This window comes from Mobula birostris, chromosome 2 (genome assembly GCF_030028105.1).
Source record: "Mobula birostris isolate sMobBir1 chromosome 2, sMobBir1.hap1, whole genome shotgun sequence".
Taxonomy (NCBI): Eukaryota; Metazoa; Chordata; class Chondrichthyes; order Myliobatiformes; family Myliobatidae; genus Mobula; species Mobula birostris.
This window is the reverse complement of record NC_092371.1, coordinates 137,115,182-137,143,151: the sequence shown is the minus strand read 5'-3', so window position 1 is coordinate 137,143,151 and position 27,970 is coordinate 137,115,182. Positions and strand designations below refer to the sequence as shown.

Sequence of the window (27,970 nt, the reverse complement as noted above, 5' to 3'; positions counted from 1 at the left end):
ATCCCTACCTCCCAGTACCCCTCACCTTCCCTCTCTGTCCTAGCCTATCCCCCCACAACCTCCCTTTCCTCCCTCTGTCCCTGCCCCTGGGACCTCGGCCCCGCAATCCCTGTCCCTAGCCTCGTCCCTCTCCCCATGCTCTCTGGCTCTGGCCTCCATGGCCTCCATTCCTGACTTCCCCTTCCTCCTCTGTCCCAATTATCCCCGTTTCCCCAGTCCCCCTCCCCCTCCCCTTCCCCTTCAGTCCCTGCCCATTGACCAGTGTCCAATACTCACGGAGCCTCCTCTCTCCGCAGGCTGGGCCATGCAGGTGGCAGCATTCATCTTCATTGAGCGGAAGTGGGAGCGGGACCGAGAGCACCTCCAGCTTATGCTGGACCACCTGTGTGACATCCAGCAGCCCCTGCAGCTGCTCATGTTTCCTGAAGGCACCGACCTGACAGGTGAGTGTACGGCCCTGCTCCCACCCACAACCCCCGACCCCCCAAACTCGGTATCCTGCCCCTCTCAAGGACCTGCCTTCCCCTATTCTGCTGTCACTACACCCATCCAGGACCCTGCTTCCTCAGTCTGGGTCTCCAAGCCCCCTCTCTGGGCACCACTGCCCCCGCCAGTGGCCTTAGGAGTAAGTTGGAGGGGGATAGGGGATTTAAGGGAAATGGGTTGAGGACAGGAGCTGGGGTCACTTGGGGATCCAAAGCTTTGGGGGGGCATATATTTAGAGTGAGAGGTAAAAGGTTTAAAAGGGAGTTGAGGGACAACAGCATCAGAATCAGGTTTATTATCACAGACATATGCTGTGAAATTTGTTGTTTTACAGCAGAAGTACAGTGCAAGACAGAAACATTATTATAAGTCAGAGAAATAAATAAGTAGTGGAAAGGAGGTTCTAAACTCTGATGGCAGAGGGGAGGACACTGTTGCTCAAATGTTGAGTGTGGCTCCTTGGGCTTCTGCACCTCCACTCCGATGGTGGTGACAGGAAAAGGGTGATGGACACTGCCTTCTTCAGAGATCACCTCTTCAAGATGTCCTTGGGTAGGGGGGCCGGGGGGTGGAGGGGCCTGTGATATTGCTGACTGTGTCTACAACCCTCTGCAACTTCCTTCAATCCTGCACATTGGAGCCTTCTGACCAGATGGTGATGCACCCAGTCAGAATGCTCTCCACCATAGGTTTATAGAAATTTGCAAGTGACTTTGGTGACATGCAAAATCTTTTCAAACTCCTAATGAAGTATAGCCAGTGGTGTAACGTTATCACAATTGCATCAATGTGCTGGGCCCAAGATAGATATTCCAGTATATTGACAGGAACTTCAAGCTGGTCACCTTTTCCACCACTGACCCCTGTATGAGGATTTGTGTGTTCTCCCACCTTCCTCTTCCTGAAGTCTACTATTAGTTCCTTGGTGTAAGATTGTTGTAGTGACATCACTCAACCAGCTGATTTGTCTCACTCCTCTACGTCTCCCCATCGTTATCTGAGATTCTGCCAATAACAGTGGTGTCATCAGTAAGTTATAGATGGCATTTGAACTGTGCCCAGCCACTGAGTCATGAGCATAGATAGAGTAGAGCAGTGGGATAAGCACGTATCTTTGAGGTGTTCCTGTGTTGATTACCAGCGAGGAGGAGTTATTATTACTGATCTTCACTGACTGGTTTCCTGATGAGAAAGCAAGGATCCAGTTGCAGAGGCCCAGGTTTTGAAGCTTCTTGATTAGGAGTGAGGAGGTGCTGGTATTGACTGCTAAGCTTTAATTGATAAACAGCAGACTGATGTATGTTTTGCTCCTGTGTAGGTGCTTCAAAGCCCAGTGGACAGCTAGTGAGATTACATCCACTGTAGCCTGTTGTGTCGGTAGTCAAATTGCCACAGGTTCAACCCTTGTTCAGGCAGGAATTAATTCTAGCCATGACCAACCTCCCAAAGCAATTCATCACAGTAGATGAGTGCTATGGGACCATAGTCAGTTCACTGGTATGATCGATGCCCTTTTGAAGCAGATGGGACAATGCGACTGCAGCAGCAAGAGGCTGAAGGTGTCCTTGAACACTCCGGCCAGTTGGTTGACACAGGTTTTCAGTACCTGGCCAACTACACCCTTGGGTCTGATGCCTTGCAAGGGTTCAACCTCTATAACGATGTTCTTAACGTTGGCCTCTGAGATAGAGCATAGGCACAGTGTTATTCTCCCTTTCAAAGCACGCATATGAGATATTCATCAGGGAAGTGAATCATCACTCATTTATACTGTTAGGTTTCGTCTTCTAGGAAGTAATGGCCTGCAAACCCGGCCACAACTATCGTGCGTCTGATTGTGTCTCTCACTTCACAAGGTATTGCCTTCTTGTTCTCATGACAGCCTAGTAAAGTTTATGCCTGGACTTCTTATAGAGTCTGGATCACCAGTCTAGAACGGTGAGAGTTTTGTGCTGGGCTGAGTGCCTCTGGTCTCCCAGGGATGACAGTGCAGCTACTTCTCCCCGCAGCTACCACCAAGGGGCGGAGCGATGAGTTTGCCGAGTCTCGGGGTCTCCCCAAGTATGAGTACGTCCTCCATCCCCGCACAACGGGCTTTGCCTTCATCGTCAACCACTTGCGCAAAGGTAAGCTGACCTTTCTGCATTTGCCCCTTCCCAAACTCTCCTCCCCTCCCTGTCCCTGTCCCTGCCCCACATCTGCCACTCCCCAACTCCAGCAACTCCTCCCATACCCCCTCTCCATCCCCTGCCCTCGGCCTCCTCCATGCCTTCCTTCCAATCCCTCCTGTATCTCCTTCCCTGTGCCTCCACTGCCCTTCCCTATCTGACCCATACACCTCCCCGACTCCCCTACCCATCCCACCTATCCCCTTCCCCAAATCCCTTCTCCATGCCACCCATTCCTGTCCCCATCTCCCTTCTCTATCCCACCCATCCCCCTCCTAACTTCCGTGACTTCTCCCTTTCCTCACTCCTACAGTGTAACACTCCCTCAGCATTACCCTTCCTGTAGTGTGACATTGTCTCAGCATTACCCTTCCTGTAGTGTGACACTGTCTCAGCATTACCCTTCCTGTAGTGTGACACTGTCTCAGCGTTACACTTCCTGTAGTGTGACACTGTCTCAGCGTTACACTTCTTTTAGTGACACTGTCTCAGCATTACCCTTCCTGTTGTGACACTGTCTCAGCGTTACCCTTCCTGTAGTGTGACACAGTCTCAGCGTTACCCTTCTTGTAGTGTGACACTGTCTCAGCGTTACCCTTCCTGTAGTGTGACACAGTGTCAGCGTTACCCTTCCTGTAGTGTGACACAGTGTCAGCGTTACCCTTCCTGTAGTGTGACACAGTGTCAGCGTTACCCTTCCTGTACTGTGACACTGTCTCAGCGTTACCCTTCCTGCAGTGGGACACTGTCTCAGTGTTACCCTTCCTGTAGTGTGACACTGTCTCAGCGTTACCCTTCCTGCAGTGGGACACTGTCTCAGTGTTACCCTTCCTGCAGTGTGACACTGTCTCAGCGTTACCCTTCCTGTAGTGACAATGTCTCAGTGTTACCCTTCCTGTAGTGTGACACTGTCTCAGCATTACCCTTCCTGCAGTGGGACACTGTCTCAGCGTTACCCTTCCTGCAGTGGGACACTGTCTCAGCGTTACCCTTCCTGTAGTGACACTGTCTCAGCGTTACACTTCCTGTAGTGTGTCACTGTCTCAGTGTTACCCTTCCTGCAGTGGGACACTGTCTCAGCGTTACCCTTCCTGTAGTGACACTGTCTCAGCGTTAACCTTCCTGCAGTGGGACACTGTCTCAGTGTTACCCTTCCTGCAGTGTGACACTGTCTCAGCGTTACCCTTCCTGTAGTGTGACACAGTCTCAGCGTTACCCTTCTTGTAGTGTGACACTGTCTCAGCGTTACCCTTCCTGTAGTGTGACACAGTGTCAGCGTTACCCTTCCTGTAGTGTGACACAGTGTCAGCGTTACCCTTCCTGTAGTGTGACACAGTGTCAGCGTTACCCTTCCTGTAGTGTGACACTGTCTCAGCGTTACCCTTCCTGCAGTGGGACACTGTCTCAGTGTTACCCTTCCTGTAGTGTGACACTGTCTCAGCGTTACCCTTCCTGCAGTGGGACACTGTCTCAGTGTTACCCTTCCTGCAGTGTGACACTGTCTCAGCGTTACCCTTCCTGTAGTGACAATGTCTCAGTGTTACCCTTCCTGTAGTGTGACACTGTCTCAGCATTACCCTTCCTGCAGTGGGACACTGTCTCAGCGTTACCCTTCCTGCAGTGGGACAGTGTCTCAGCGTTACCCTTCCTGTAGTGACACTGTCTCAGTGTTACACTTCCTGTAGTGTGTCACTGTCTCAGCGTTACCCTTCCTGTCGTGTGTCACTGTCTCAGCGTTACCCTTCCTGCAGTGTGACACTGTCTCTGCGTTACCCTTCCTGCAGTGTGACACTGTCTCAGCGTTACCCTTCCTGCAGTGTGACACTGTCTCAGCGTTACCCTTCCTGTAGTGAGACACTGTCTCAGCGTTACCCTTCCTGTAGTGAGACACTGTCTCAGCGTTACCCTTCCTGTCGTGTGTCACTGTCTCAGCGTTACCCTTCCTGTCGTGTGTCACGGTCTCAGCGTTACCCTTCCTGTAGTGACGCCGTTTCAGCGTTACCCTTCCTGTAGTGACGCCGTCTCAGCGTTACCCTTCCTGTAGTGACGCCGTCTCAGCGTTACCCTTCCTGTAGTGACGCCGTCCCAGCGTTACCCTTCCTGTAGTGTGACGCCGTCTCAGCGTTACCCTTCCTGTAGTGTGACGACGTCTCAGCGTTACCCTTCCTGCAGTGTGACGCCGTCTCAGCCTTACCCTTCCTGCAGTGTTACGCCGTCTCAGCCTTACCCTTCCTGCAGTGACGCCGTCTCAGCCTTACCCTTCCTGCAGTGACGCTGTCTCAGCGTTACCCTTCCTGTAGTGTGACGCCGTCTCAGCGTTACCCTTCCTGTAGTGTGACGCCGTCTCAGCGTTACCCTTCCTGTAGTGTGACGCTGTCTCAGCGTTACCCTTCCTGTAGTGACACCGTCTCAGCGTTACCCTTCCTGTCGTGTGTCACTGTCTCAGCGTTACCCTTCCTGCAGTGTGACACTGTCTCTGCGTTACCCTTCCTGCAGTGTGACACTGTCTCAGCGTTACCCTTCCTGCAGTGTGACACTGTCTCAGCGTTACCCTTCCTGTAGTGAGACACTGTCTCAGCGTTACCCTTTCTGTAGTGTGTCACTGTCTCAGCATTACCCTTCCTGTCGTGTGTCACTGTCTCAGCGTTACCCTTCCTGTAATGACGCCGTCTCAGCGTTACCCTTCCTGTAGTGACGCCGTCTCAGCGTTACCCTTCCAGTAGTGACGCCGTCTCAGCGTTACCCTTCCAGTAGTGACGCCGTCTCAGCGTTACCCTTCCTGTAGTGACGCCGTCTCAGCGTTACCTTTCCTGTAGTGACGCCGTCTCAGCGTTACCCTTCCTGCAGTGTGACGCCGTCTCAGCCTTACCCTTCCTGCAGTGACGCCGTCTCAGCCTTACCCTTCCTGCAGTGACGCTGTCTCAGCGTTCCCCTTCCTGTAGTGACGCCGTCTCAGCGTTACCCTTCCTGCAGTGTGACGCCGTCTCAGCGTTACCCTTCCTGTAGTGACACTGTCTCAGCGTTACCCTTCCTGCAGTGTGACACTGTCTCAGCGTTAACCTTCCTGCAGTGTGACACTGTCTCAGCGTTACCCTTCCTGTAGTGACACTGTCTCAGCGTTACCCTTCCTGTAGTGTGACACTGTCTCAGCGTTACCCTTCCTGCAGTGTGACACTGTCTCAGCCTTACCCTTCCTGCAGTGTGACACTGTCTCAGCGTTAACCTTCCTGCAGTGTGACACTGTCTCAGCGTTAACCTTCCTGTAGTGACACTGTCTCAGCGTTACCCTTCCTGTAGTGTGACACTGTCTCAGCGTTACCCTTCCTGCAGTGTGACACTGTCTCAGCCTTACCCTTCCTGTAATGGGACACTGTCTCAGCGTTACCCTTCCTGTAGTGTGACACTGTCTCAGCGTTACCCTTCCTGTAGTGTGACACTGTCTCAGCGTTACCCTTCCTGTAGTGACGCCGTCCCAGCGTTACCCTTCCTGTAGTGACGCCGTCCCAGCGTTACCCTTCCTGTAGTGACGCCGTCTCAGCGTTACCCTTCCCGTAGTGTGACGCCGTCTCAGCGTTACCCTTCCCGTAGTGTGACGCCGTCTCAGCGTTACGCTTCCCGTAGTGTGACGCCGTCTCAGCGTTACCCTTCCTGCTCTGACACCGTCTCAGCCTTACACTTCCTGCTCTGACACCTTCTCAGCCTTACCCTTCCTGCAGTGACGCTGTCTCAGCGTTACCCTTCCTGTAGTGACGCCGTCTCAGCGTTACCCTTCCTGCAGTGTGACGCCGTCTCAGCGTTACCCTTCCTGTAGTGACACTGTCTCAGCGTTACCCTTCCTGCAGTGTGACACTGTCTCAGCGTTAACCTTCCTGCAGTGTGACACTGTCTCAGCGTTACCCTTCCTGTAGTGACACTGTCTCAGCGTTACCCTTCCTGTAGTGTGACACTGTCTCAGCGTTACCCTTCCTGCAGTGTGACACTGTCTCAGCCTTACCCTTCCTGTAATGGGACACTGTCTCAGCGTTACCCTTCCTGCAGTGTGACACTGTCTCAGCGTTAACCTTCCTGCAGTGTGACACTGTCTCAGCGTTAACCTTCCTGTAGTGACACTGTCTCAGCGTTACCCTTCCTGTAGTGTGTCACTGTCTCAGCGTTACCCTTCCTGTCGTGTGTCACTGTCTCAGCGTTACCCTTCCTGTAGTGACGCCGTCTCAGCGTTACCCTTCCTGTAGTGACGCCGTCTCAGCGTTACCCTTCCAGTAGTGACGCCGTCTCAGCGTTACCCTTCCTGTAGTGACGCCGTCTCAGCGTTACCCTTCCTGTAGTGACGCCGTCTCAGCGTTACCCTTCCTGCAGTGTGACGCCGTCTCAGCATTACCCTTCCTGCAGTGTGACGCCGTCTCAGCCTTACCCTTCCTGCAGTGACGCCGTCTCAGCCTTACCCTTCCTGCAGTGACGCCGTCTCAGCCTTACCCTTCCTGCAGTGACGCTGTCTCAGCGTTACCATTCCTGTAGTGACGCCGTCTCAGCGTTACCCTTCCTGCAGTGTGACGCCGTCTCAGCGTTACCCTTCCTGTAGTGACACTGTCTCAGCGTTACCCTTCCTGCAGTGTGACACTGTCTCAGCGTTAACCTTCCTGCAGTGTGACACTGTCTCAGCGTCACCCTTCCTGCAGTGTGACACTGTCTCAGCACAGCGTTACCCTTCCTGTAGTGACGCCGTCCCAGCGTTACCCTTCCTGTAGTGACGCCGTCCCAGCGTTACCCTTCCTGTAGTGACGCCGTCTCAGCGTTACCCTTCCCGTAGTGTGACGCCGTCTCAGCGTTACCCTTCCCGTAGTGTGACGCCGTCTCAGCGTTACGCTTCCCGTAGTGTGACGCCGTCTCAGCGTTACCCTTCCTGCTCTGACACCGTCTCAGCCTTACACTTCCTGCTCTGACACCGTCTCAGCCTTAACCTTCCTGTAGTGTGACACCGTCTCAGCGTTACCCTTCCTGTAGTGTGACTCTGTCTCAGCGTTACCCTTCCCATCGTGTGACACCGTCTCAGCGTTACCCTTCCCGTAGTGTGACACCGTCTCAGCATTACCCTTCCCGTCGTGTGACACCGTCTCAGCGTTAATCTTCCCGTCGGGTGACACCGTCTCAGCGTTACCCTTCCTGTGGTGTCACACCGTCTTAGCGTTACCCTTCCTGCGGTGTGACACCGTCTCAGCGTTAACCTTCCTGTGGTGTCACACCGTCTCAGCGTTACCCTTCCCGTAGTGTGACACCGTCTCAGCATTACCCTTCCCGTCGTGTGACACCGTCTCAGCGTTAATCTTCCCGTCGGGTGACACCGTCTCAGCGTTACCCTTCCTGTGGTGTCACACCGTCTTAGCGTTACCCTTCCTGCGGTGTGACACCGTCTCAGCGTTAACCTTCCTGTGGTGTCACACCGTCTCAGCGTTACCCTTCCCGACGTGTGACACCGTCTCAGCCTTACCCTTCCTGCAGTGTGACACCGTCTCAGCGTTACCCTTCCTGCAGTGAGACACTGTCTCAGCGTCACCCGTCCTGCAATGCGACACTGTCTCAGCCTTACCCTTCCTGTAGTGTGACACTGTCTCAGCCTTACCCTTCCTGCAGTGTGACACTGTCTCAGCGTTACCCTTCCTGTAGTGACACTGTCTCAGCGTTACCCTTCATGTCGTGCGACTCTGTCTCAGCGTTACCCTTCCTGCAGTGTGACACACTCTCAGCGTTACCCTTCCTGTAGTGACACTGTCTCAGCCTTACCCTTCCTGCAGTGAGACACCGTCTCAGCGTTACCCTTCCTGCAGTGTGACTCTGTCTCAGCGTTACCCTTCCTGCAGTGTGACACTGTCTCAGCCTTACCCTTCCTGTAGTGGGACACTGTATCAGCGTTACCCTTCCTGCAGTGTGACACTGTCTCAGCGTTAACCTTCCTGCAGTGTGACACTGTCTCAGCGTTAACCTTCCTGTAGTGCACTGTCTCAGCGTTACCCTTCCTGTAGTGTGACACCGTCTCAGCCTTAACCTTCCTGCAGTTTGACAATGTCTCAGCGTTACCCTTCCTGTAGTGTGACTCCGTCTCAGCGTTACCCTTCCTGTAGTGTGACTCCATCTCAGCGTTACCCTTCCCGTCGTGTGACACCGTCTCAGCGTTACCCTTCCCGTCGTGTGACACCGTCTCAGCGTTACCTTTCCCGTCGTGTGACACCGTCTCAGCGTTACCCTTCCCGTCGTGTGACACCGTCTCAGCATTAATCTTCCCGTCGGGTGACACCGTCTCAGCGTTACCCTTCCTGTGGTTTCACACCGTCTCAGCGTTACCCTTCCTGCGGTGTGACACCGTCTCAGCGTTACCCTTCCTGTGGTGTCACACCGTCTCGGCGTTACCCTTCCCGATGTGTGACACCGTCTCAGCCTTACCCTTCCTGCAGTGTGACACCGTCTCAGCGTTACCCTTCCTGCAGTGAGACACTGTCTCAGCGTCACCCGTCCTGCAATGCGACACTGTCTCAGCCTTACCCTTCCTGTAGTGTGACACTGTCTCAGCGTTACCCTTCCTGTAGTGTGACACTGTCTCAGCGTTACCCTTCCTGCAGTGTGACACTGTCTCAGCCTTACCCTTCCTGTAATGGGACACTGTCTCAGCGTTACCCTTCCCGTAGTGTGACGCCGTCTCAGCGTTACCCTTCCCGTAGTGTGACGCCGTCTCAGCATTATGCTTCCTGTAGTGTGACGCCGTCTCAGCGTTACCCTTCCTGCTCTGACACCGTCTCAGCCTTAACCTTCCTGCAGTGTGACACTGTCTCAGCGTTACCCTTCCTGCAGTGTGACACTGTCTCAGCGTTACCCTTCCTGTAGTGACACTGTCTCAGCGTTACCCTTCCTGTAGTGACACTGTCTCAGTGTTACCCTTCCTGTAGTGTGACACTGTCTCAGCGTTACCCTTCCTGCAGTGTGACACTGTCTCAGCCTTACCCTTCCTGCAGTGTGACACTGTCTCAGCGTTACCCTTCCTGCAGTGTGACACTGTCTCAGCGTTAACCTTCCTGCAGTGTGACACTGTCTCAGCGTTACCCTTCCTGTAGTGACACTGTCTCAGCGTTACCCTTCCTGTAGTGTGACACTGTCTCAGCGTTACCCTTCCTGCAGTGTGACACTGTCTCAGCCTTACCCTTCCTGTAGTGGGACACTGTCTCAGCGTTACCCTTCCTGTAGTGTGACACTGTCTCAGCGTTACCCTTCCTGTATTGTGACACTGTCTCAGCGTTACCCTTCCTGTAGTGACGCCGTCCCAGCGTTACCCTTCCTGTAGTGACGCCGTCCCAGCGTTACCCTTCCTGTAGTGACGCCGTCTCAGCGTTACCCTTCCCATCGTGTGACACCGTCTCAGCGTTACCCTTCCCGTAGTGTGACACCGTCTCAGCGTTACCCTTCCTGTAGTGTGACTCTGTCTCAGCGTTACCCTTCCCATCGTGTGACACCGTCTCAGCGTTACCCTTCCCGTCGTGTGACACAGTCTCAGCGTTAATCTTCCCGTCGGGTGACACCGTCTCAGCATTACCCTTCCTGTGGTGTCACACCGTCTCAGCGTTACCCTTCCTGTGGTGTCACACCGTCTCAGCGTTACCCTTCCTGCAGTGTGACACCGTCTCAGCGTTACCCTTCCTGTGGTGTCACACCGTCTCAGCGTTACCCTTCCCGACGTGTGACACCGTCTCAGCCTTACCCTTCCTGTAGTGTGACACTGTCTCAGCCTTACCCTTCCTGCAGTGTGACACTGTCTCAGCGTTACCCTTCCTGTAGTGACACTGTCTCAGCGTTACCCTTCATGTCGTGCGACTCTGTCTCAGCGTTACCCTTCCTGCAGTGTGACACTGTCTCAGCGTTACCCTTCCTGCAGTGTGACACTGTCTCAGCGTTACCCTTCCTGCAGTGTGACACACTCTCAGCGTTACCCTTCCTGTAGTGACACTGTCTCAGCGTTACCCTTCCTGCAGTGTGACACTGTCTCAGCCTTACCCTTCCTGTAGTGGGACACTGTCTCAGCGTTACCCTTCCTGCAGTGTGACACTGTATCAGCGTTAACCTTCCTGCAGTGTGACACTGTCTCAGCGTTAAACTTCCTGTAGTGCACTGTCTCAGCGTTACCCTTCCCGTCGTGTGATACCGTCTCAGCATTAATCTTCCCGTCGGGTGACACCGTCTCAGCGTTACCCTTCCTGTGGTGTCACACCGTCTCAGCGTTACCCTTCCTGCGGTGTGACACCGTCTCAGCGTTACCCTTCCTGTGGTGTCACACCGTCTCAGCGTTACCCTTCCCGTCGTGTGACACCGTCTCACGTTACCTTCCCGTAGTTTGACACCATCTCAGCGTTACCCTTCCCGTCGTGTGACACCGTCTCAGCATTAATCTTCCCGTCGGGTGACACCGTCTCAGCGTTACCCTTCCTGTGGTGTCACACCGTCTCAGCGTTACCCTTCCTGCAGTGTGACACCGTCTCAGCGTTACCCTTCCTGTGGTGTCACACCGTCTCGGCGTTACCCTTCCCGATGTGTGACACCGTCTCAGCCTTACCCTTCCTGCAGTGTGACACCGTCTCAGCGTTACCCTTCCTGCAGTGAGACACTGTCTCAGCGTCACCCGTCCTGCAATGCGACACTGTCTCAGCCTTACCCTTCCTGTAGTGTGACACTGTCTCAGCGTTACCCTTCCTGTAGTGTGACACTGTCTCAGCGTTACCCTTCCTGCAGTGTGACACTGTCTCAGCCTTACCCTTCCTGTAATGGGACACTGTCTCAGCGTTACCCTTCCCGTAGTGTGACGCCGTCTCAGCATTATGCTTCCCGTAGTGTGACGCCGTCTCAGCGTTACCCTTCCTGCTCTGACACCGTCTCAGCCTTAACCTTCCTGCAGTGTGACACTGTCTCAGCGTTACCCTTCCTGCAGTGTGACACTGTCTCAGCGTTACCCTTCCTGTAGTGACACTGTCTCAGCGTTACCCTTCCTGTAGTGACACTGTCTCAGTGTTACCCTTCCTGTAGTGTGACACTGTCTCAGCGTTACCCTTCCTGCAGTGTGACACTGTCTCAGCCTTACCCTTCCTGTAATGGGACACTGTCTCAGCGTTACCCTTCCTGCAGTGTGACACTGTCTCAGCGTTAACCTTCCTGCAGTGTGACACTGTCTCAGCGTTAACCTTCCTGTAGTGACACTGTCTCAGCGTTACCCTTCCTGTAGTGTGACACTGTCTCAGCGTTACCCTTCCTGCAGTGTGACACTGTCTCAGCCTTACCCTTCCTGTAGTGGGACACTGTCTCAGCGTTACCCTTCCTGTAGTGGGACACTGTCTCAGCGTTACCCTTCCTGTAGTGACGCTGTCCCAGCGTTACCCTTCCTGTAGTGACGCCGTCCCAGCGTTACCCTTCCTGTAGTGACGCCGTCTCAGCGTTACCCTTCCCATCGTGTGACACCGTCTCAGCGTTACCCTTCCCGTAGTGTGACACCGTCTCAGCGTTACCCTTCCTGTAGTGTGACTCTGTCTCAGCGTTACCCTTCCCATCGTGTGACACCGTCTCAGCGTTACCCTTCCCGTCGTGTGACACAGTCTCAGCGTTAATCTTCCCGTCGGGTGACACCGTCTCAGCATTACCCTTCCTGTGGTGTCACACCGTCTCAGCGTTACCCTTCCTGTGGTGTCACACCGTCTCAGCGTTACCCTTCCTGCGGTGTGACACCGTCTCAGCGTTACCCTTCCTGTGGTGTCACACCGTCTCAGCGTTACCCTTCCCGACGTGTGACACCGTCTCAGCCTTACCCTTCCTGCAGTGTGACACCGTCTCAGCGTTACCCTTCCTGCAGTGAGACACTGTCTCAGCGTCACCCGTCCTGCAATGCGACACTGTCTCAGCCTTACCCTTCCTGTAGTGTGACACTGTCTCAGCCTTACCCTTCCTGCAGTGTGACACCGTCTCAGCGTTACCCTTCCTGCAGTGAGACACTGTCTCAGCGTCACCCGTCCTGCAATGCGACACTGTCTCAGCCTTACCCTTCCTGTAGTGTGACACTGTCTCAGCCTTACCCTTCCTGCAGTGTGACACTGTCTCAGCGTTACCCTTCCTGTAGTGACACTGTCTCAGCGTTACCCTTCATGTCATGCGACTCTGTCTCAGCCTTAACCTTCCTGCAGTGTGACACTGTCTCAGCGTTACCCTTCCTGCAGTGTGACACTGTCTCAGCGTTACCCTTCCTGTAGTGACACTGTCTCAGCGTTACCCTTCCTGTAGTGACACTGTCTCAGTGTTACCCTTCCTGTAGTGTGACACTGTCTCAGCGTTACCCTTCCTGCAGTGTGACACTGTCTCAGCCTTACCCTTCCTGCAGTGTGACACTGTCTCAGCGTTACCCTTCCTGCAGTGTGACACTGTCTCAGCGTTAACCTTCCTGCAGTGTGACACTGTCTCAGCGTTACCCTTCCTGTAGTGACACTGTCTCAGCGTTACCCTTCCTGTAGTGTGACACTGTCTCAGCGTTACCCTTCCTGCAGTGTGACACTGTCTCAGCCTTACCCTTCCTGTAGTGGGACACTGTCTCAGCGTTACCCTTCCTGTAGTGTGACACTGTCTCAGCGTTACCCTTCCTGTATTGTGACACTGTCTCAGCGTTACCCTTCCTGTAGTGACGCCGTCCCAGCGTTACCCTTCCTGTAGTGACGCCGTCCCAGCGTTACCCTTCCTGTAGTGACGCCGTCTCAGCGTTACCCTTCCCATCGTGTGACACCGTCTCAGCGTTACCCTTCCCGTAGTGTGACACCGTCTCAGCGTTACCCTTCCTGTAGTGTGACTCTGTCTCAGCGTTACCCTTCCCATCGTGTGACACCGTCTCAGCGTTACCCTTCCCGTCGTGTGACACAGTCTCAGCGTTAATCTTCCCGTCGGGTGACACCGTCTCAGCATTACCCTTCCTGTGGTGTCACACCGTCTCAGCGTTACCCTTCCTGTGGTGTCACACCGTCTCAGCGTTACCCTTCCTGCAGTGTGACACCGTCTCAGCGTTACCCTTCCTGTGGTGTCACACCGTCTCAGCGTTACCCTTCCCGACGTGTGACACCGTCTCAGCCTTACCCTTCCTGTAGTGTGACACTGTCTCAGCCTTACCCTTCCTGCAGTGTGACACTGTCTCAGCGTTACCCTTCCTGTAGTGACACTGTCTCAGCGTTACCCTTCATGTCGTGCGACTCTGTCTCAGCGTTACCCTTCCTGCAGTGTGACACTGTCTCAGCGTTACCCTTCCTGCAGTGTGACACTGTCTCAGCGTTACCCTTCCTGCAGTGTGACACACTCTCAGCGTTACCCTTCCTGTAGTGACACTGTCTCAGCGTTACCCTTCCTGCAGTGTGACACTGTCTCAGCCTTACCCTTCCTGTAGTGGGACACTGTCTCAGCGTTACCCTTCCTGCAGTGTGACACTGTATCAGCGTTAACCTTCCTGCAGTGTGACACTGTCTCAGCGTTAAACTTCCTGTAGTGCACTGTCTCAGCGTTACCCTTCCCGTCGTGTGATACCGTCTCAGCATTAATCTTCCCGTCGGGTGACACCGTCTCAGCGTTACCCTTCCTGTGGTGTCACACCGTCTCAGCGTTACCCTTCCTGCGGTGTGACACCGTCTCAGCGTTACCCTTCCTGTGGTGTCACACCGTCTCAGCGTTACCCTTCCCGTCGTGTGACACCGTCTCACGTTACCTTCCCGTAGTTTGACACCATCTCAGCGTTACCCTTCCCGTCGTGTGACACCGTCTCAGCATTAATCTTCCCGTCGGGTGACACCGTCTCAGCGTTACCCTTCCTGTGGTGTCACACCGTCTCAGCGTTACCCTTCCTGCAGTGTGACACCGTCTCAGCGTTACCCTTCCTGCAGTGAGACACTGTCTCAGCGTCACCCGTCCTGCAATGCGACACTGTCTCAGCCTTACCCTTCCTGTAGTGTGACACTGTCTCAGCGTTACCCTTCCTGTAGTGTGACACTGTCTCAGCGTTACCCTTCCTGCAGTGTGACACTGTCTCAGCCTTACCCTTCCTGTAATGGGACACTGTCTCAGCGTTACCCTTCCCGTAGTGTGACGCCGTCTCAGCATTATGCTTCCCGTAGTGTGACGCCGTCTCAGCGTTACCCTTCCTGCTCTGACACCGTCTCAGCCTTAACCTTCCTGCAGTGTGACACTGTCTCAGCGTTACCCTTCCTGCAGTGTGACACTGTCTCAGCGTTACCCTTCCTGTAGTGACACTGTCTCAGCGTTACCCTTCCTGTAGTGACACTGTCTCAGTGTTACCCTTCCTGTAGTGTGACACTGTCTCAGCGTTACCCTTCCTGCAGTGTGACACTGTCTCAGCCTTACCCTTCCTGTAATGGGACACTGTCTCAGCGTTACCCTTCCTGCAGTGTGACACTGTCTCAGCGTTAACCTTCCTGCAGTGTGACACTGTCTCAGCGTTAACCTTCCTGTAGTGACACTGTCTCAGCGTTACCCTTCCTGTAGTGTGACACTGTCTCAGCGTTACCCTTCCTGCAGTGTGACACTGTCTCAGCCTTACCCTTCCTGTAGTGGGACACTGTCTCAGCGTTACCCTTCCTGTAGTGGGACACTGTCTCAGCGTTACCCTTCCTGTAGTGACGCTGTCCCAGCGTTACCCTTCCTGTAGTGACGCCGTCCCAGCGTTACCCTTCCTGTAGTGACGCCGTCTCAGCGTTACCCTTCCCATCGTGTGACACCGTCTCAGCGTTACCCTTCCCGTAGTGTGACACCGTCTCAGCGTTACCCTTCCTGTAGTGTGACTCTGTCTCAGCGTTACCCTTCCCATCGTGTGACACCGTCTCAGCGTTACCCTTCCCGTCGTGTGACACAGTCTCAGCGTTAATCTTCCCGTCGGGTGACACCGTCTCAGCATTACCCTTCCTGTGGTGTCACACCGTCTCAGCGTTACCCTTCCTGTGGTGTCACACCGTCTCAGCGTTACCCTTCCTGCGGTGTGACACCGTCTCAGCGTTACCCTTCCTGTGGTGTCACACCGTCTCAGCGTTACCCTTCCCGACGTGTGACACCGTCTCAGCCTTACCCTTCCTGCAGTGTGACACCGTCTCAGCGTTACCCTTCCTGCAGTGACACTGTCTCAGCGTCACCCGTCCTGCAATGCGACACTGTCTCAGCCTTACCCTTCCTGTAGTGTGACACTGTCTCAGCCTTACCCTTCCTGCAGTGTGACACCGTCTCAGCGTTACCCTTCCTGCAGTGAGACACTGTCTCAGCGTCACCCGTCCTGCAATGCGACACTGTCTCAGCCTTACCCTTCCTGTAGTGTGACACTGTCTCAGCCTTACCCTTCCTGCAGTGTGACACTGTCTCAGCGTTACCCTTCCTGTAGTGACACTGTCTCAGCGTTACCCTTCATGTCATGCGACTCTGTCTCAGCGTTACCCTTCCTGCAGTGTGACACTGTCTCAGCGTTACCCTTCCTGCAGTGTGACACCGTCTCAGCGTTACCCTTCCTGCAGTGAGACACTGTCTCAGCGTCACCCGTCCTGCAATGCGACACTGTCTCAGCCTTACCCTTCCTGTAGTGTGACACTGTCTCAGCGTTACCCTTCCTGTAGTGTGACACTGTCTCAGCGTTACCCTTCCTGCAGTGTGACACCGTCTCAGCGTTACCCTTCCTGCAGTGAGACACTGTCTCAGCGTCACCCGTCCTGCAATGCGACACTGTCTCAGCCTTACCCTTCCTGTAGTGTGACACTGTCTCAGCGTTACCCTTCCTGTAGTGTGACACTGTCTCAGCGTTACCCTTCCTGCAGTGTGACACTGTATCAGCGTTAACCTTCCTGCAGTGTGACACTGTCTCAGCGTTACCCTTCCTGTAGTGTGACACCGTCTCAGCGTTACCCATCCTGTAGTGTGACACCGTCTCAGCGTTACCCTTCCTGTAGTGTGACACCGTCTCAGCGTTACCCTTCCTGTAGTGTGACACTGTCTCAGTGTTACGCTTCCTCTAGTAACACTGATTCAGCGTTACCCTTCCTGTAGTGTGACACTGTCTCAGCGTTACCCTTCCTGTCGTGTGTCACTGTCTCAGCGTTACCCTTCCTGTAGTGACATGGCTCAGCGTTACCCTTCCTGCAGTGTGACACTGTCTGTGCGTTACCCTTCCTGCAGTGTGACACTGTCTCAGCGTTACCCTTCCTGTAGTGACATGGCTCAGCGTTACCCTTCCTGCAGTGTGACACTGTCTGTGCGTTACCCTTCCTGCAGTGTGACACTGTCTCGGCGTTACCCCTCCTGTAGAGTGACACCGTCTCAGCGTTACCCTTCCCGTAGCGTGACACCGTCTCAGCGTTACCCTTCCTGCTCTGACACCATCTCAGCGTTACCCTTCCTGTAGTGACACTGTCTCAGCGTTACCCTTCCTGTAGTGTGACACTGTCTCAGCATTACTCTTCCTGTAGTGTGACACTGTGTCAGCGTTACCCTTCCTGTAGTGACGCTGTCTCAGCGTTACCCTTCCCGTAGTGTGACACCGTCTCAGCATTACACTTCCCGTAGTGTGACACCGTCTCAGCGTTACCCTTCCTGCAGTGAGACACTGTCTCAGCGTTACCCTTCCTGTAATGACACTGTCTCAGCGTTACCATTCCTGTAGTGACACCGTCTCAGCGTGACCCTTCCCGTAGTGTGACACCGTCTCAGCGTTACCCTTCCTGCAGTGACATTGTCTCAGCGTTACCCTTCCTGCAGTGTGACACTGTCTCAGCGTTACCCTTCCTGCAGTGTGACACTGTCTGTGCGTTACCCTTCCTGCAGTGTGACACTGTCTCGGCGTTACCCCTCCTGTAGAGTGACACCGTCTCGGCGTTACCCTTCCTGTAGAGTGACACCTTCTCGGCGTTACCCTTCCTGTAGTGACACCATCTCGGCGTTACCCTTCCCATTGTGTGACACCGTCTCGGCGTTACCCTTCCCGTCGTGTGACACCGTCTCGGCGTTACCCTTCCCGTCGTGTGACACCGTCTCGGCGTTACCCTTCCCGTCGTGTGACACCGTCTCGGCGTTACCCTTCCTGTAGTGTGACGCCGTCTCGGCGTTACCCTTCCTGTAGTGTGACGCCGTCTCAGCGTTACCCTTCCTGTAGTGACACCGTCTCAGCGTTACCCTTCCTGTAGTGTGACACGGTGTCAGTGTTACTCTTCCTGTGTAGGTGACACCGTCTCAGCGTTAACCTTCCTGTAGTGTGACACCGTCTCAGCCTTACCCTTCCTGTAGTGTGATACCATCTCAGCCTTACCCTTAGTGTGACACTGTCTCAGCGTTACCCTTCCGGTAGTGTGACACTGTGTCAGCGTTACCCTTCCTGCTGTGTGACACTGATTCAGCGTTACCCTTCCTGCAGTGTGACACTGTCTCAGCGTTATCCTTCCTGTAGTGACACTGTCTCAGCATAACCCTTCCTGCAGTGGGACACTGTCTCAGCGTAACCCCTTCTGCAGTGTGACACTGTCTCAGCGTTACCCTTCCTGCTCTGACACTGTCTCAGCGTTACCCTTCCTGTAGTGTGACACGGTGTCAGTGTTACTCTTCCTGTGTAGGTGACACCGTCTTAGCGTTAACCTTCCTGTAGTGTGACACCGTCTCAGCCTTACCCTTCCTGTAGTGTGACACCATCTCAGCCTTACCCTTAGTGTGACACTGTCTCAGCGTTACCCTTCCGGTAGTGTGACACTGTGTCAGCGTTACCCTTCCTGCTGTGTGACACTGATTCAGCGTTACCCTTCCTGCAGTGTGACACTGTCTCAGCGTTATCCTTCCTGTAGTGACACCGTCTCAGCGTAACCCTTCCTGCAGTGGGACACTGTCTCAGCGTAACCCCTTCTGCAGTGTGACACTGTCTCAGCGTTACCCTTCCTGCTCTGACACTGTCTCAGCGTTACCCTTCCTGTAGTGTGACACTGTCTCAGCGTTACCCTACCTGTAGTGACGCCGTCTCAGCGTTACCCTTCCTGCAGTGACGCCGTCTCAGCGTTACCCTTCCTGCAGTGACGCCGTCTCACCGTTACCCTTCCCGTCGCGTGACGCCGTCTCAGCGTTACCCTTCCCGTCGCGTGACGCCGTCTCAGCGTTACCCTTCCCGTCGCGTGACGCCGTCTCAGCGTTACCCTTCCCGTCGCGTGACGCCGTCTCAGCGTTACCCTTCCCGTCGCGTGACGCCGTCTCAGCGTTACCCTTCCCGTCGCGTGACGCCGTCTCAGCGTTACCCTTCCTGCAGTGACGCCGTCTCAGCGTTACCCTTCCTGCAGTGACGCCGTCTCAGCGTTACCCTTCCTGCAGTGAGGCCGTCTCAGCGTTACCCTTCCTGCAGTGACGCCGTCTCAGCGTTACCCTTCCTGTAGTGACCCCGTCTCAGCGTTACCATTCCCGTCGCGTGACGCCGTCTCAGCGTTACCCTTCCCGTCGCGTGACGCCGTCTCAGCGTTACCCTTCCCGTCGCGTGACGCCGTCTCAGCGTTACCCTTCCCGTCGCGTGACGCCGTCTCAGCGTTACCCTTCCCGTAGTGTGACACTGTCTCAGCGTTACCCTTCCTGCAGTGTGACACGGTGTCAGCGTTACTCTTCCTGCGTAGGTGACACTGTCTCGGCGTTAACCTTCCTGTAGTGACACCGTCTCGGCGTTACCCTTCCCGTCGCGTGACACCGTCTCGGCGTTACCCTTCCCGTCGCGTGACGCCGTCTCGGCGTTACCCTTCCCGTCGCGTGACGCCGTCTCGGCGTTACCCTTCCCGTCGCGTGACGCCGTCTCAGCGTTACCCTTCCCGTCGCGTGACGCCGTCTCAGCGTTACCCTTCCTGTAGTGACACCGTCTCAGTGTTACCCTTCCCATCGTGTGACACCGTCTCAGCGTTACCCTTCCCGTCGTGTGACACCGTCTCAGCGTTACCCTTCCTGTAGTGTGACACCGTCTCAGCCTTACCCTTCCTGTAGTGTGACACCGTCTCAGCCTTACCCTTCCCGTCGTGTGACACCGTCTCAGCGTTACCCTTCCGGTAGTGTGACACTGTGTCAGCGTTACCCTTCCTGCTGTTTGACACTGATTTAGCGTTACCCTTCCTGCAGTGTGACACTGTCTCAGCGTTATCCTTCCTGTAGTGACACTGTCTCAACATAACCCTTCCTGCAGTGAGACACTGTCTCAGCGTAACCCCTTCTGCAGTGTGACACTGTCTCAGCGTTACCCTTCCTGCTCTGACACCGTCTCAGCGTTACCCTTCCTGTAGTGTGGCACTGTCTCAGTGTTACGCTTCCTCTAGTAACACTGATTCAGCGTTACCATTCCTGTAGTGTGGCACTGTCTCAGCGTTACCCTTCCTGCAGTGTGACACTGTCTCAGCGTTACCCTTCCTGTCGTGTGTCACTATCTCAGCGTTACCCTTCCTGTCGTGTGTCACTGTCTCAGCGTTACCCTTCCTGTAGTGACATGGCTCAGCGTTACCCTTCATGTCGTGCGACACTGTCTCAGCGTTACCCTTCCTGTAGTGCGGCACTGTCTCAGCGTTACCCTTCCTGTAGTGACACTGTCTCAGCGTTACCCTTCATGTCGTGCGACACTGTCTCAGCGTTACCCTTCCTGTAGTGTGACACTGTGTCAGCGTTACCCTTCCTGTAGTGACACCGTTTCAGCGTTACCCTTCCCGTAGTGTGACACCGTCTCAGCATTACACTTCCCGTAGTGTGACACCGTCTCAGCGTTACCCTTCCTGCAGTGAGACACTGTCTCAGCGTTACCCTTCCTGTAATGACACTAAGCGTTACCATTCCTGTAGTGACACCGTCTCAGCGTGACCCTTCCCGTAGTGTGACACCGTCTCAGCGTTACCCTTCCTGCAGTGACATTGTCTCAGCGTTACCCTTCCTGCAGTGTGACACTGTCTCAGCGTTACCCTTCCTGCAGTGTGACACTGTCTGTGCGTTACCCTTCCTGCAGTGTGACACTGTCTCGGCGTTACCCCTCCTGTAGAGTGACACCGTCTCGGCGTTACCCTTCCTGTAGAGTGACACCTTCTCGGCGTTACCCTTCCTGTAGTGACACCATCTCGGCGTTACCCTTCCCATCGTGTGACACCGTCTCGGCGTTACCCTTCCCGTCGTGTGACACCGTCTCGGCGTTACCCTTCCCGTCGTGTGACACCGTCTCGGCGTTACCCTTCCCGTCGTGTGACACCGTCTCGGCGTTACCCTTCCCGTCGTGTGACACCGTCTCGGCGTTACCCTTCCTGTAGTGTGACGCCGTCTCGGCGTTACCCTTCCTGTAGTGTGACGCCGTCTCAGCGTTACCCTTCCTGTAGTGACACCGTCTCAGCGTTACCCTTCCTGTAGTGTGACACGGTGTCAGTGTTACTCTTCCTGTGTAGGTGACACCGTCTCAGCGTTAACCTTCCTGTAGTGTGACACCGTCTCAGCCTTACCCTTCCTGTAGTGTGATACCATCTCAGCCTTACCCTTAGTGTGACACTGTCTCAGCGTTACCCTTCCGGTAGTGTGACACTGTGTCAGCGTTACCCTTCCTGCTGTGTGACACTGATTCAGCGTTACCCTTCCTGCAGTGTGACACTGTCTCAGCGTTATCCTTCCTGTAGTGACACTGTCTCAGCATAACCCTTCCTGCAGTGGGACACTGTCTCAGCGTAACCCCTTCTGCAGTGTGACACTGTCTCAGCGTTACCCTTCCTGCTCTGACACTGTCTCAGCGTTACCCTTCCTGTAGTGTGACACGGTGTCAGTGTTACTCTTCCTGTGTAGGTGACACCATCTTAGCGTTAACCTTCCTGTAGTGTGACACCGTCTCAGCCTTACCCTTCCTGTAGTGTGACACCATCTCAGCCTTACCCTTAGTGTGACACTGTCTCAGCGTTACCCTTCCGGTAGTGTGACACTGTGTCAGCGTTACCCTTCCTGCTGTGTGACACTGATTCAGCGTTACCCTTCCTGCAGTGTGACACTGTCTCAGCGTTATCCTTCCTGTAGTGACACCGTCTCAGCGTAACCCTTCCTGCAGTGGGACACTGTCTCAGCGTAACCCCTTCTGCAGTGTGACACTGTCTCAGCGTTACCCTTCCTGCTCTGACACTGTCTCAGCGTTACCCTTCCTGTAGTGTGACACTGTCTCAGCGTTACCCTACCTGTAGTGACGCCGTCTCAGCGTTACCGTTCCTGCAGTGACGCCGTCTCAGCGTTACCCTTCCTGCAGTGACGCCGCCTCACCGTTACCCTTCCCGTCGCGTGATGCCGTCTCAGCGTTACCCTTCCCGTCGCGTGACGCCGTCTCAGCGTTACCCTTCCCGTCGCGTGACGCCGTCTCAGCGTTACCCTTCCCGTCGCGTGACGCCGTCTCAGCGTTACCCTTCCTGCAGTGACGCCGTCTCAGCGTTACCCTTCCTGCAGTGACGCCGTCTCAGCGTTACCCTTCCTGCAGTGAGGCCGTCTCAGCGTTACCCTACCTGCAGTGACGCCGTCTCAGCGTTACCCTTCCTGTAGTGACCCCATCTCAGCGTTACCATTCCCGTCGCGTGACGCCGTCTCAGCGTTACCCTTCCCGTCGCGTGACGCCGTCTCAGCGTTACCCTTCCCGTCGCGTGACGCCGTCTCAGCGTTACCCTTCCCGTCGCGTGACGCCGTCTCAGCGTTACCCTTCCCGTAGTGTGACACTGTCTCAGCGTTACCCTTCCTGCAGTGTGACACGGTGTCAGCGTTACTCTTCCTGCGTAGGTGACACTGTCTCGGCGTTAACCTTCCTGTAGTGACACCGTCTCGGCGTTACCCTTCCCGTCGCGTGACACCGTCTCGGCGTTACCCTTCCCGTCGCGTGACGCCGTCTCAGCGTTACCCTTCCCGTCGCGTGACGCCGTCTCAGCGTTACCCTTCCCGTCGCGTGACGCCGTCTCAGCGTTACCCTTCCTGTAGTGACACCGTCTCAGTGTTACCCTTCCCGTCGTGTGACACCGTCTCAGCGTTACCCTTCCCGTCGTGTGACACCGTCTCAGCGTTACCCTTCCTGTAGTGTGACACCGTCTCAGCCTTACCCTTCCTGTAGTGTGACACCGTCTCAGCCTTACCCTTAGTGTGACACTGTCTCAGCGTTACCCTTCCGGTAGTGTGACACTGTGTCAGCGTTACCCTTCCTGTCGTGTATCACTGTCTCAGCGTTACCCTTCCTGCAGTGTGACACTGTCTCAGCGTTATCCTTCCTGTAGTGACACTGTCTCAACATAACCCTTCCTGCAGTGAGACACTGTCTCAGCGTAACCCCTTCTGCAGTGTGACACTGTCTCAGCGTTACCCTTCCTGCTCTGACACTGTCTCAGCATTACCCTTCCTGTAGTGTGACACTGTCTCAGCGTTACCCTTCCTGCAGTGACGCCGTCTCAGCGTTACCCTTCCTGCAGTGACGCCGTCTCAGCGTTACCCTTCCTGTAGTGTGACGCCGTCTCAGCGTTACCCTTCCTGTAGTGTGACGCCGTCTCAGCGTTACCCTTCCTGTAGTGACACCGTCTCAGCGTTACCCTTCCCGTCGTGTGACACCGTCTCAGCGTTACCCTTCCCGTCGTGTGACACTGTCTCAGCGTTACCCTTCCTGTAGTGTGACACGGTGTCAGTGTTACTCTTCCTGTGTAGGTGACACTGTCTTAGCGTTAACCTTCCTGTAGTGTGACACCGTCTCAGCCTTACCCTTCCTGTAGTGTGACACCATCTCAGCCTTACCCTTAGTGTGACACTGTCTCAGCGTTACCCTTCCGGTAGTGTGACACTGTGTCAGCGTTACCCTTCCTGCTGTTTGACACTGATTTAGCGTTACCCTTCCTGCAGTGTGACACTGTCTCAGCGTTATCCTTCCTGTAGTGACACTGTCTCAACATAACCCTTCCTGCAGTGAGACACTGTCTCAGCGTAACCCCTTCTGCAGTGTGACACTGTCTCAGCGTTACCCTTCCTGCTCTGACACTGTCTCAGCATTACCCTTCCTGTAGTGTGACACTGTCTCAGCGTTACCCTTCCTGCAGTGACGCCGTCTCAGCGTTACCCTTCCTGCAGTGACGCCGTCTCAGCGTTACCCTTCCTGCAGTGACGCCGTCTCAGCGTTACCCTTCCCGTCGCGTGACGCCGTCTCAGCGTTACCCTTCCCGTCGCGTGACGCCGTCTCAGCGTTACCCTTCCCGTCGCGTGACGCCGTCTCAGCGTTACCCTTCCCGTCGCGTGACGCCGTCTCAGCGTTACCCTTCCCGTCGCGTGACGCCGTCTCAGCGTTACCCTTCCTGTAGTGACACTGTCTCAGCGTTACCCTTCCTGTAGTGTGACACCGTCTCAGCGTTACCCGTCTCAGCGTTACCCTTCCTGCAGTGCAACACCGTCTCAGCGTTACTCTTCCTGCAGTCTGACACTGTCTCAGCGTTACCCTTCCTGCAGTCTGACACTGTCTCAGCGTTACCCTTCCCGTCGTGTGACACCGTCTCGGCGTTACCCTTCCCGTCGTGTGACACCGTCTCGGCGTTACCCTTCCCGTCGTGTGACACCGTCTCGGCGTTACCCTTCCCGTAGTGTGACACCGTCTCGGCGTTACCCTTCCCGTAGTGCGACACCGTCTCGGCGTTACCCTTCCTGCAGTGACACTGTCTCGGCGTTACCCTTCCTGCAGTGACACTGTCTCGGCGTTACCCTTCCTGCAGTGTGACACTGTCTCAGCGTTACCCTTCCTGCAGTGACGCTGTCTCAGCGTTACCCTTCCAGCAGTGACGCCGTCCCAGCGTTACCCTTCCTGCAGTGACGCCGTCTCAGCGTTACCCTTCCTGTAGTGACGCCGTCTCAGCGTTACCCTTCCTGTAGTGTGACGCCGTCTCAGCGTTACCCTTCCTGTAGTGACACCGTCTCAGCGTTACCCTTCCCGTCGTGTGACACCGTCTCAGCGTTACCCTTCCCGTCGTGTGACACTGTCTCAGCGTTACCCTTCCTGTAGTGTGACACGGTGTCAGTGTTACTCTTCCTGTGTAGGTGACACTGTCTTAGTGTTAACCTTCCTGTAGTGTGACACCGTCTCAGCCTTACCCTTCCTGCAGTGAGGCCGTCTCAGCATTACACTTCCTGCAGTGACGCCGTCTCAGCGTTACCCTTCCTGTAGTGTGACGCCGTCTCAACGTTACCCTTCCTGTAGTGTGACGCCGTCTCAGTGTTACCCTTCCTGTAGTGACACCGTCTCAGCGTTACCATTCCCGTCGTGTGACACCGTCTCAGCGTTACCCTTCCCGTCGCGTGACGCCGTCTCAGCGTTACCCTTCCCGTCGCGTGACACCGTCTCAGCGTTACCCTTCCTGTAGTGTGACACTCTCTCAGCGTTACACTTCCCGTCGTGTGACACCGTCTCAGGGTAACCCTTACTGTAGTGTGACACCGTCTCAGCGTTACCCTTCCTGTAGTGTCAGACCGTCTCAGCGTTACCCTTCCTGTAGTGTGACACTGTCTCAGCGTTACCCTTCATGTCATGCGGCACTGTCTCAGCATTACCCTTCCTGTAGTGCAACACTGTCTCAGCGTTACCCTTCCTGTAGTGACACTGTCTCAGCGTTACCCTTCCTGTAGTGCAACTCTGTCTCAGCGTTACCCTTCCTGTAGTGACACTGTCTCAGCGTTACCCTTCCTGTAGTGATGCTGTCTCAGCGTTACCCTTCCTGCAGTGTGACACTGTCTCAGCATTACCCTTCCTGCAGTGTGGCTCTGTCTCAGTGTTTCCCTTCCTGTAGTGTGACACTGTCTCAGCGTTACCCTTCCTGTAGTGACACTGTCTCAGCGTTACCCTTCCTGTAGTGTGACACTGTCTCAGCGTTACCCTTCCTGTAGTGACACCGTCTCAGCGTTACCCTTCCCGTAGTGTGACACTGTCTCAGCATTACCCTTCCCGTAGTGCGACACCGTCTCGGCGTTACCCTTCCTGCAGTGACACCGTCTCGGCATTACCCTTCCCGTAGTGCGACACCGTCTCGGCGTTACCCTTCCTGCAGTGACACTGTCTCAGCGTTACCCTTCATGTCATGCGACACTGTCTCAGCGTTACCCTTCCTGTAGTGCGACACTGTCTCAGCGTTACCCTTGCTGTAGTGTGACACCGTGTCAGTGTTACCCTTCCTGTAGTTTGACACCGTCTCAACGTTACACTTCCCGTAGTGTGACACCATCTCAGCGTTACACTTCCCGTAGTGTGACACCGTCTCAGCGTTACCCTTCCTGCAGTGTGACACTGTCTCAGCGTTACCCTTCCTGCAGTGTGACACGGTGTCAGCATTTACCCTTCCTGTAGTGTGACGCTGTCTCGGCGTTACCCTTCCTGTAGTGTGACGCTGTCTGTGCGTTACCCTTCCTGTAGTGACACCGTCTCAGCGTTACCCTTCCTGTAGTGTGACACTGTCTCGGCGTTACCCTTCCTGTAGTGTGACGCTGTCTCGGCGTTACCCTTCCTGTAGTGTGACGCTGTCTCGGCGTTACCCTTCCTGTAGTGTGACGCTGTCTCGGCGTTACCCTTCCTGTAGTGTGACGCTGTCTCGGCGTTACCCTTCCTGTAGTGTGACGCTGTCTCGGCGTTACCCTTCCTGTAGTGTGACGCTGTCTGTGCGTTACCCTTCCTGTAGTGACACCGTCTCAGCGTTACCCTTCCTGTAGTGTGACACTGTCTCAGCGTTACCCTTCCTGTAGTGACACTGTCTCAGCGTTACCCTTCCTGTAGTGACACTGTCTCAGCGTTACCCTTCATGTCGTGCGACACTGTCTCAGCGTTACCCTTCCTGTAGTGCGACACTGTCTCAGCGTTACCCTTCCTGTAGTGACACTGTCTCAGCGTTACCCTTCCTGTAGTGTGACACCGTCTCAGCCTTACCCTTCCTGTAGTGTGACACCGTCTCAGCGTTACCCTTATTGTGACACTGTCTCAGCGTTACCCTTCCTGTAGTGTGACACTGTCTCAGCGTTACCCTTCCTGTAGTGACACCGTCACGGCGTTACCCTTCCCGTAGTGACACCGTCTCGGCATTACCCTTCCCGTAGTGTGACACCGTCTCGGCCTTACCCTTCCTGTAGTGTGACACCGTCTCGGCCTTACCCTTCCTGTAGTGTGTCACTGTCTCTGCGTTACCCTTCCTGTAGTGTGACACCGTCTCAGCGTTACCCTTCCTGTAGTGTGACACTGTCTCAGTGTTACCCTTCCTTTAGTGACACTGTTTCAGTGTTACCCTTCCTGCAGTGTGTCACTGTCTCAGCGTTACCCTTCCTGCAGTGTGACTCTGTCTCAGCGTTACCCTTCCTGTTGTGTGACACTGTCTCAGCGTTACCCTTCCTGTAGTGTGACTCTGTCTCAGCGTTACCCTTTCTGTAGTGTGACACTGATTCAGCGTTACGCCTCCTGTAGTGTGACACTGTCTCAGCGTTACCCTTCCTGTAGTGTGACACTGTCTCAGCATTACCCTTCCTGCAGTGTGACACTGTCTCAGCATTACCCTTCCTGCAGTGTGACACTGTCTCAGCATTTCCCTTCCTGCAGTGTGACACTGTCTCAGCGTTACCTTTCCTGCAGTGTCATACTGTCTCAGCATTACCCTTCCTGTAGTGACACTGTCTCAGCATTACCCTTCCTGCCCCAGACTCGCAGAAGCTCCTGGTGAAAACCTGGTAGTTCTCGCGTAGCGATGAGGCTGACACTTGACTTCATGAGCCACATACACTTCTGAAGGCTGTGCCCCCGGGGTGAAAGCTGTGTTGCTCCATCTAAGCACACGGCAAGATGGAGCAGGCGGCCTGGCTCGAGCTTGTTTACTTTCAAAATACTCCAACTGGAGGTTTGGGGCCAACAATATGGCCTCTCTGCTTGAATTGGAGCTGAAGTGACTCATATAGACCCTTCCACGCTAATCCAGGAGTCAGATTAATTTGTCTTTCCCCCTGAATGGTGTGGGTTTCCTACAGGAAACTCACTGCATATCTCCTTTCCCTGAGTACCAAGAGACACTGGAACCTGCGGATAATCTCCCTCCCACCATTGATATTAATACTTTCTACTGAGACCTTGGTGACTGTGCTGCACCTTCTTGCCAATGTCCTGGCTGGGGGGAGGGAGCAGGTCTCCTTGTCCTGTGTCTATGTCCCCTAACAGGTTTCAGGAGCTCCTTCCCTTTCTTTTTAACAGCCGTGTGGACGGATCGCACAACCACAAACAGGGCCATCCGTTGGTTAGC

General features: G+C 54.9%; 1 protein-coding gene across 1 annotated transcript in view; it reads left to right on the top strand.

The window, feature by feature from the left end:
- Positions 1-27,970, top strand: part of lclat1 (lysocardiolipin acyltransferase 1) — a 49,699-nt gene that overhangs the window by 14,501 nt on the left and 7,228 nt on the right. The window contains exons 4-5 of the mRNA XM_072249157.1: positions 297-443; positions 2,496-2,612. Coding sequence (XP_072105258.1) covers positions 297-443; positions 2,496-2,612 — 264 coding nt within the window. The remainder of the gene's footprint in view (positions 1-296; positions 444-2,495; positions 2,613-27,970) is intronic.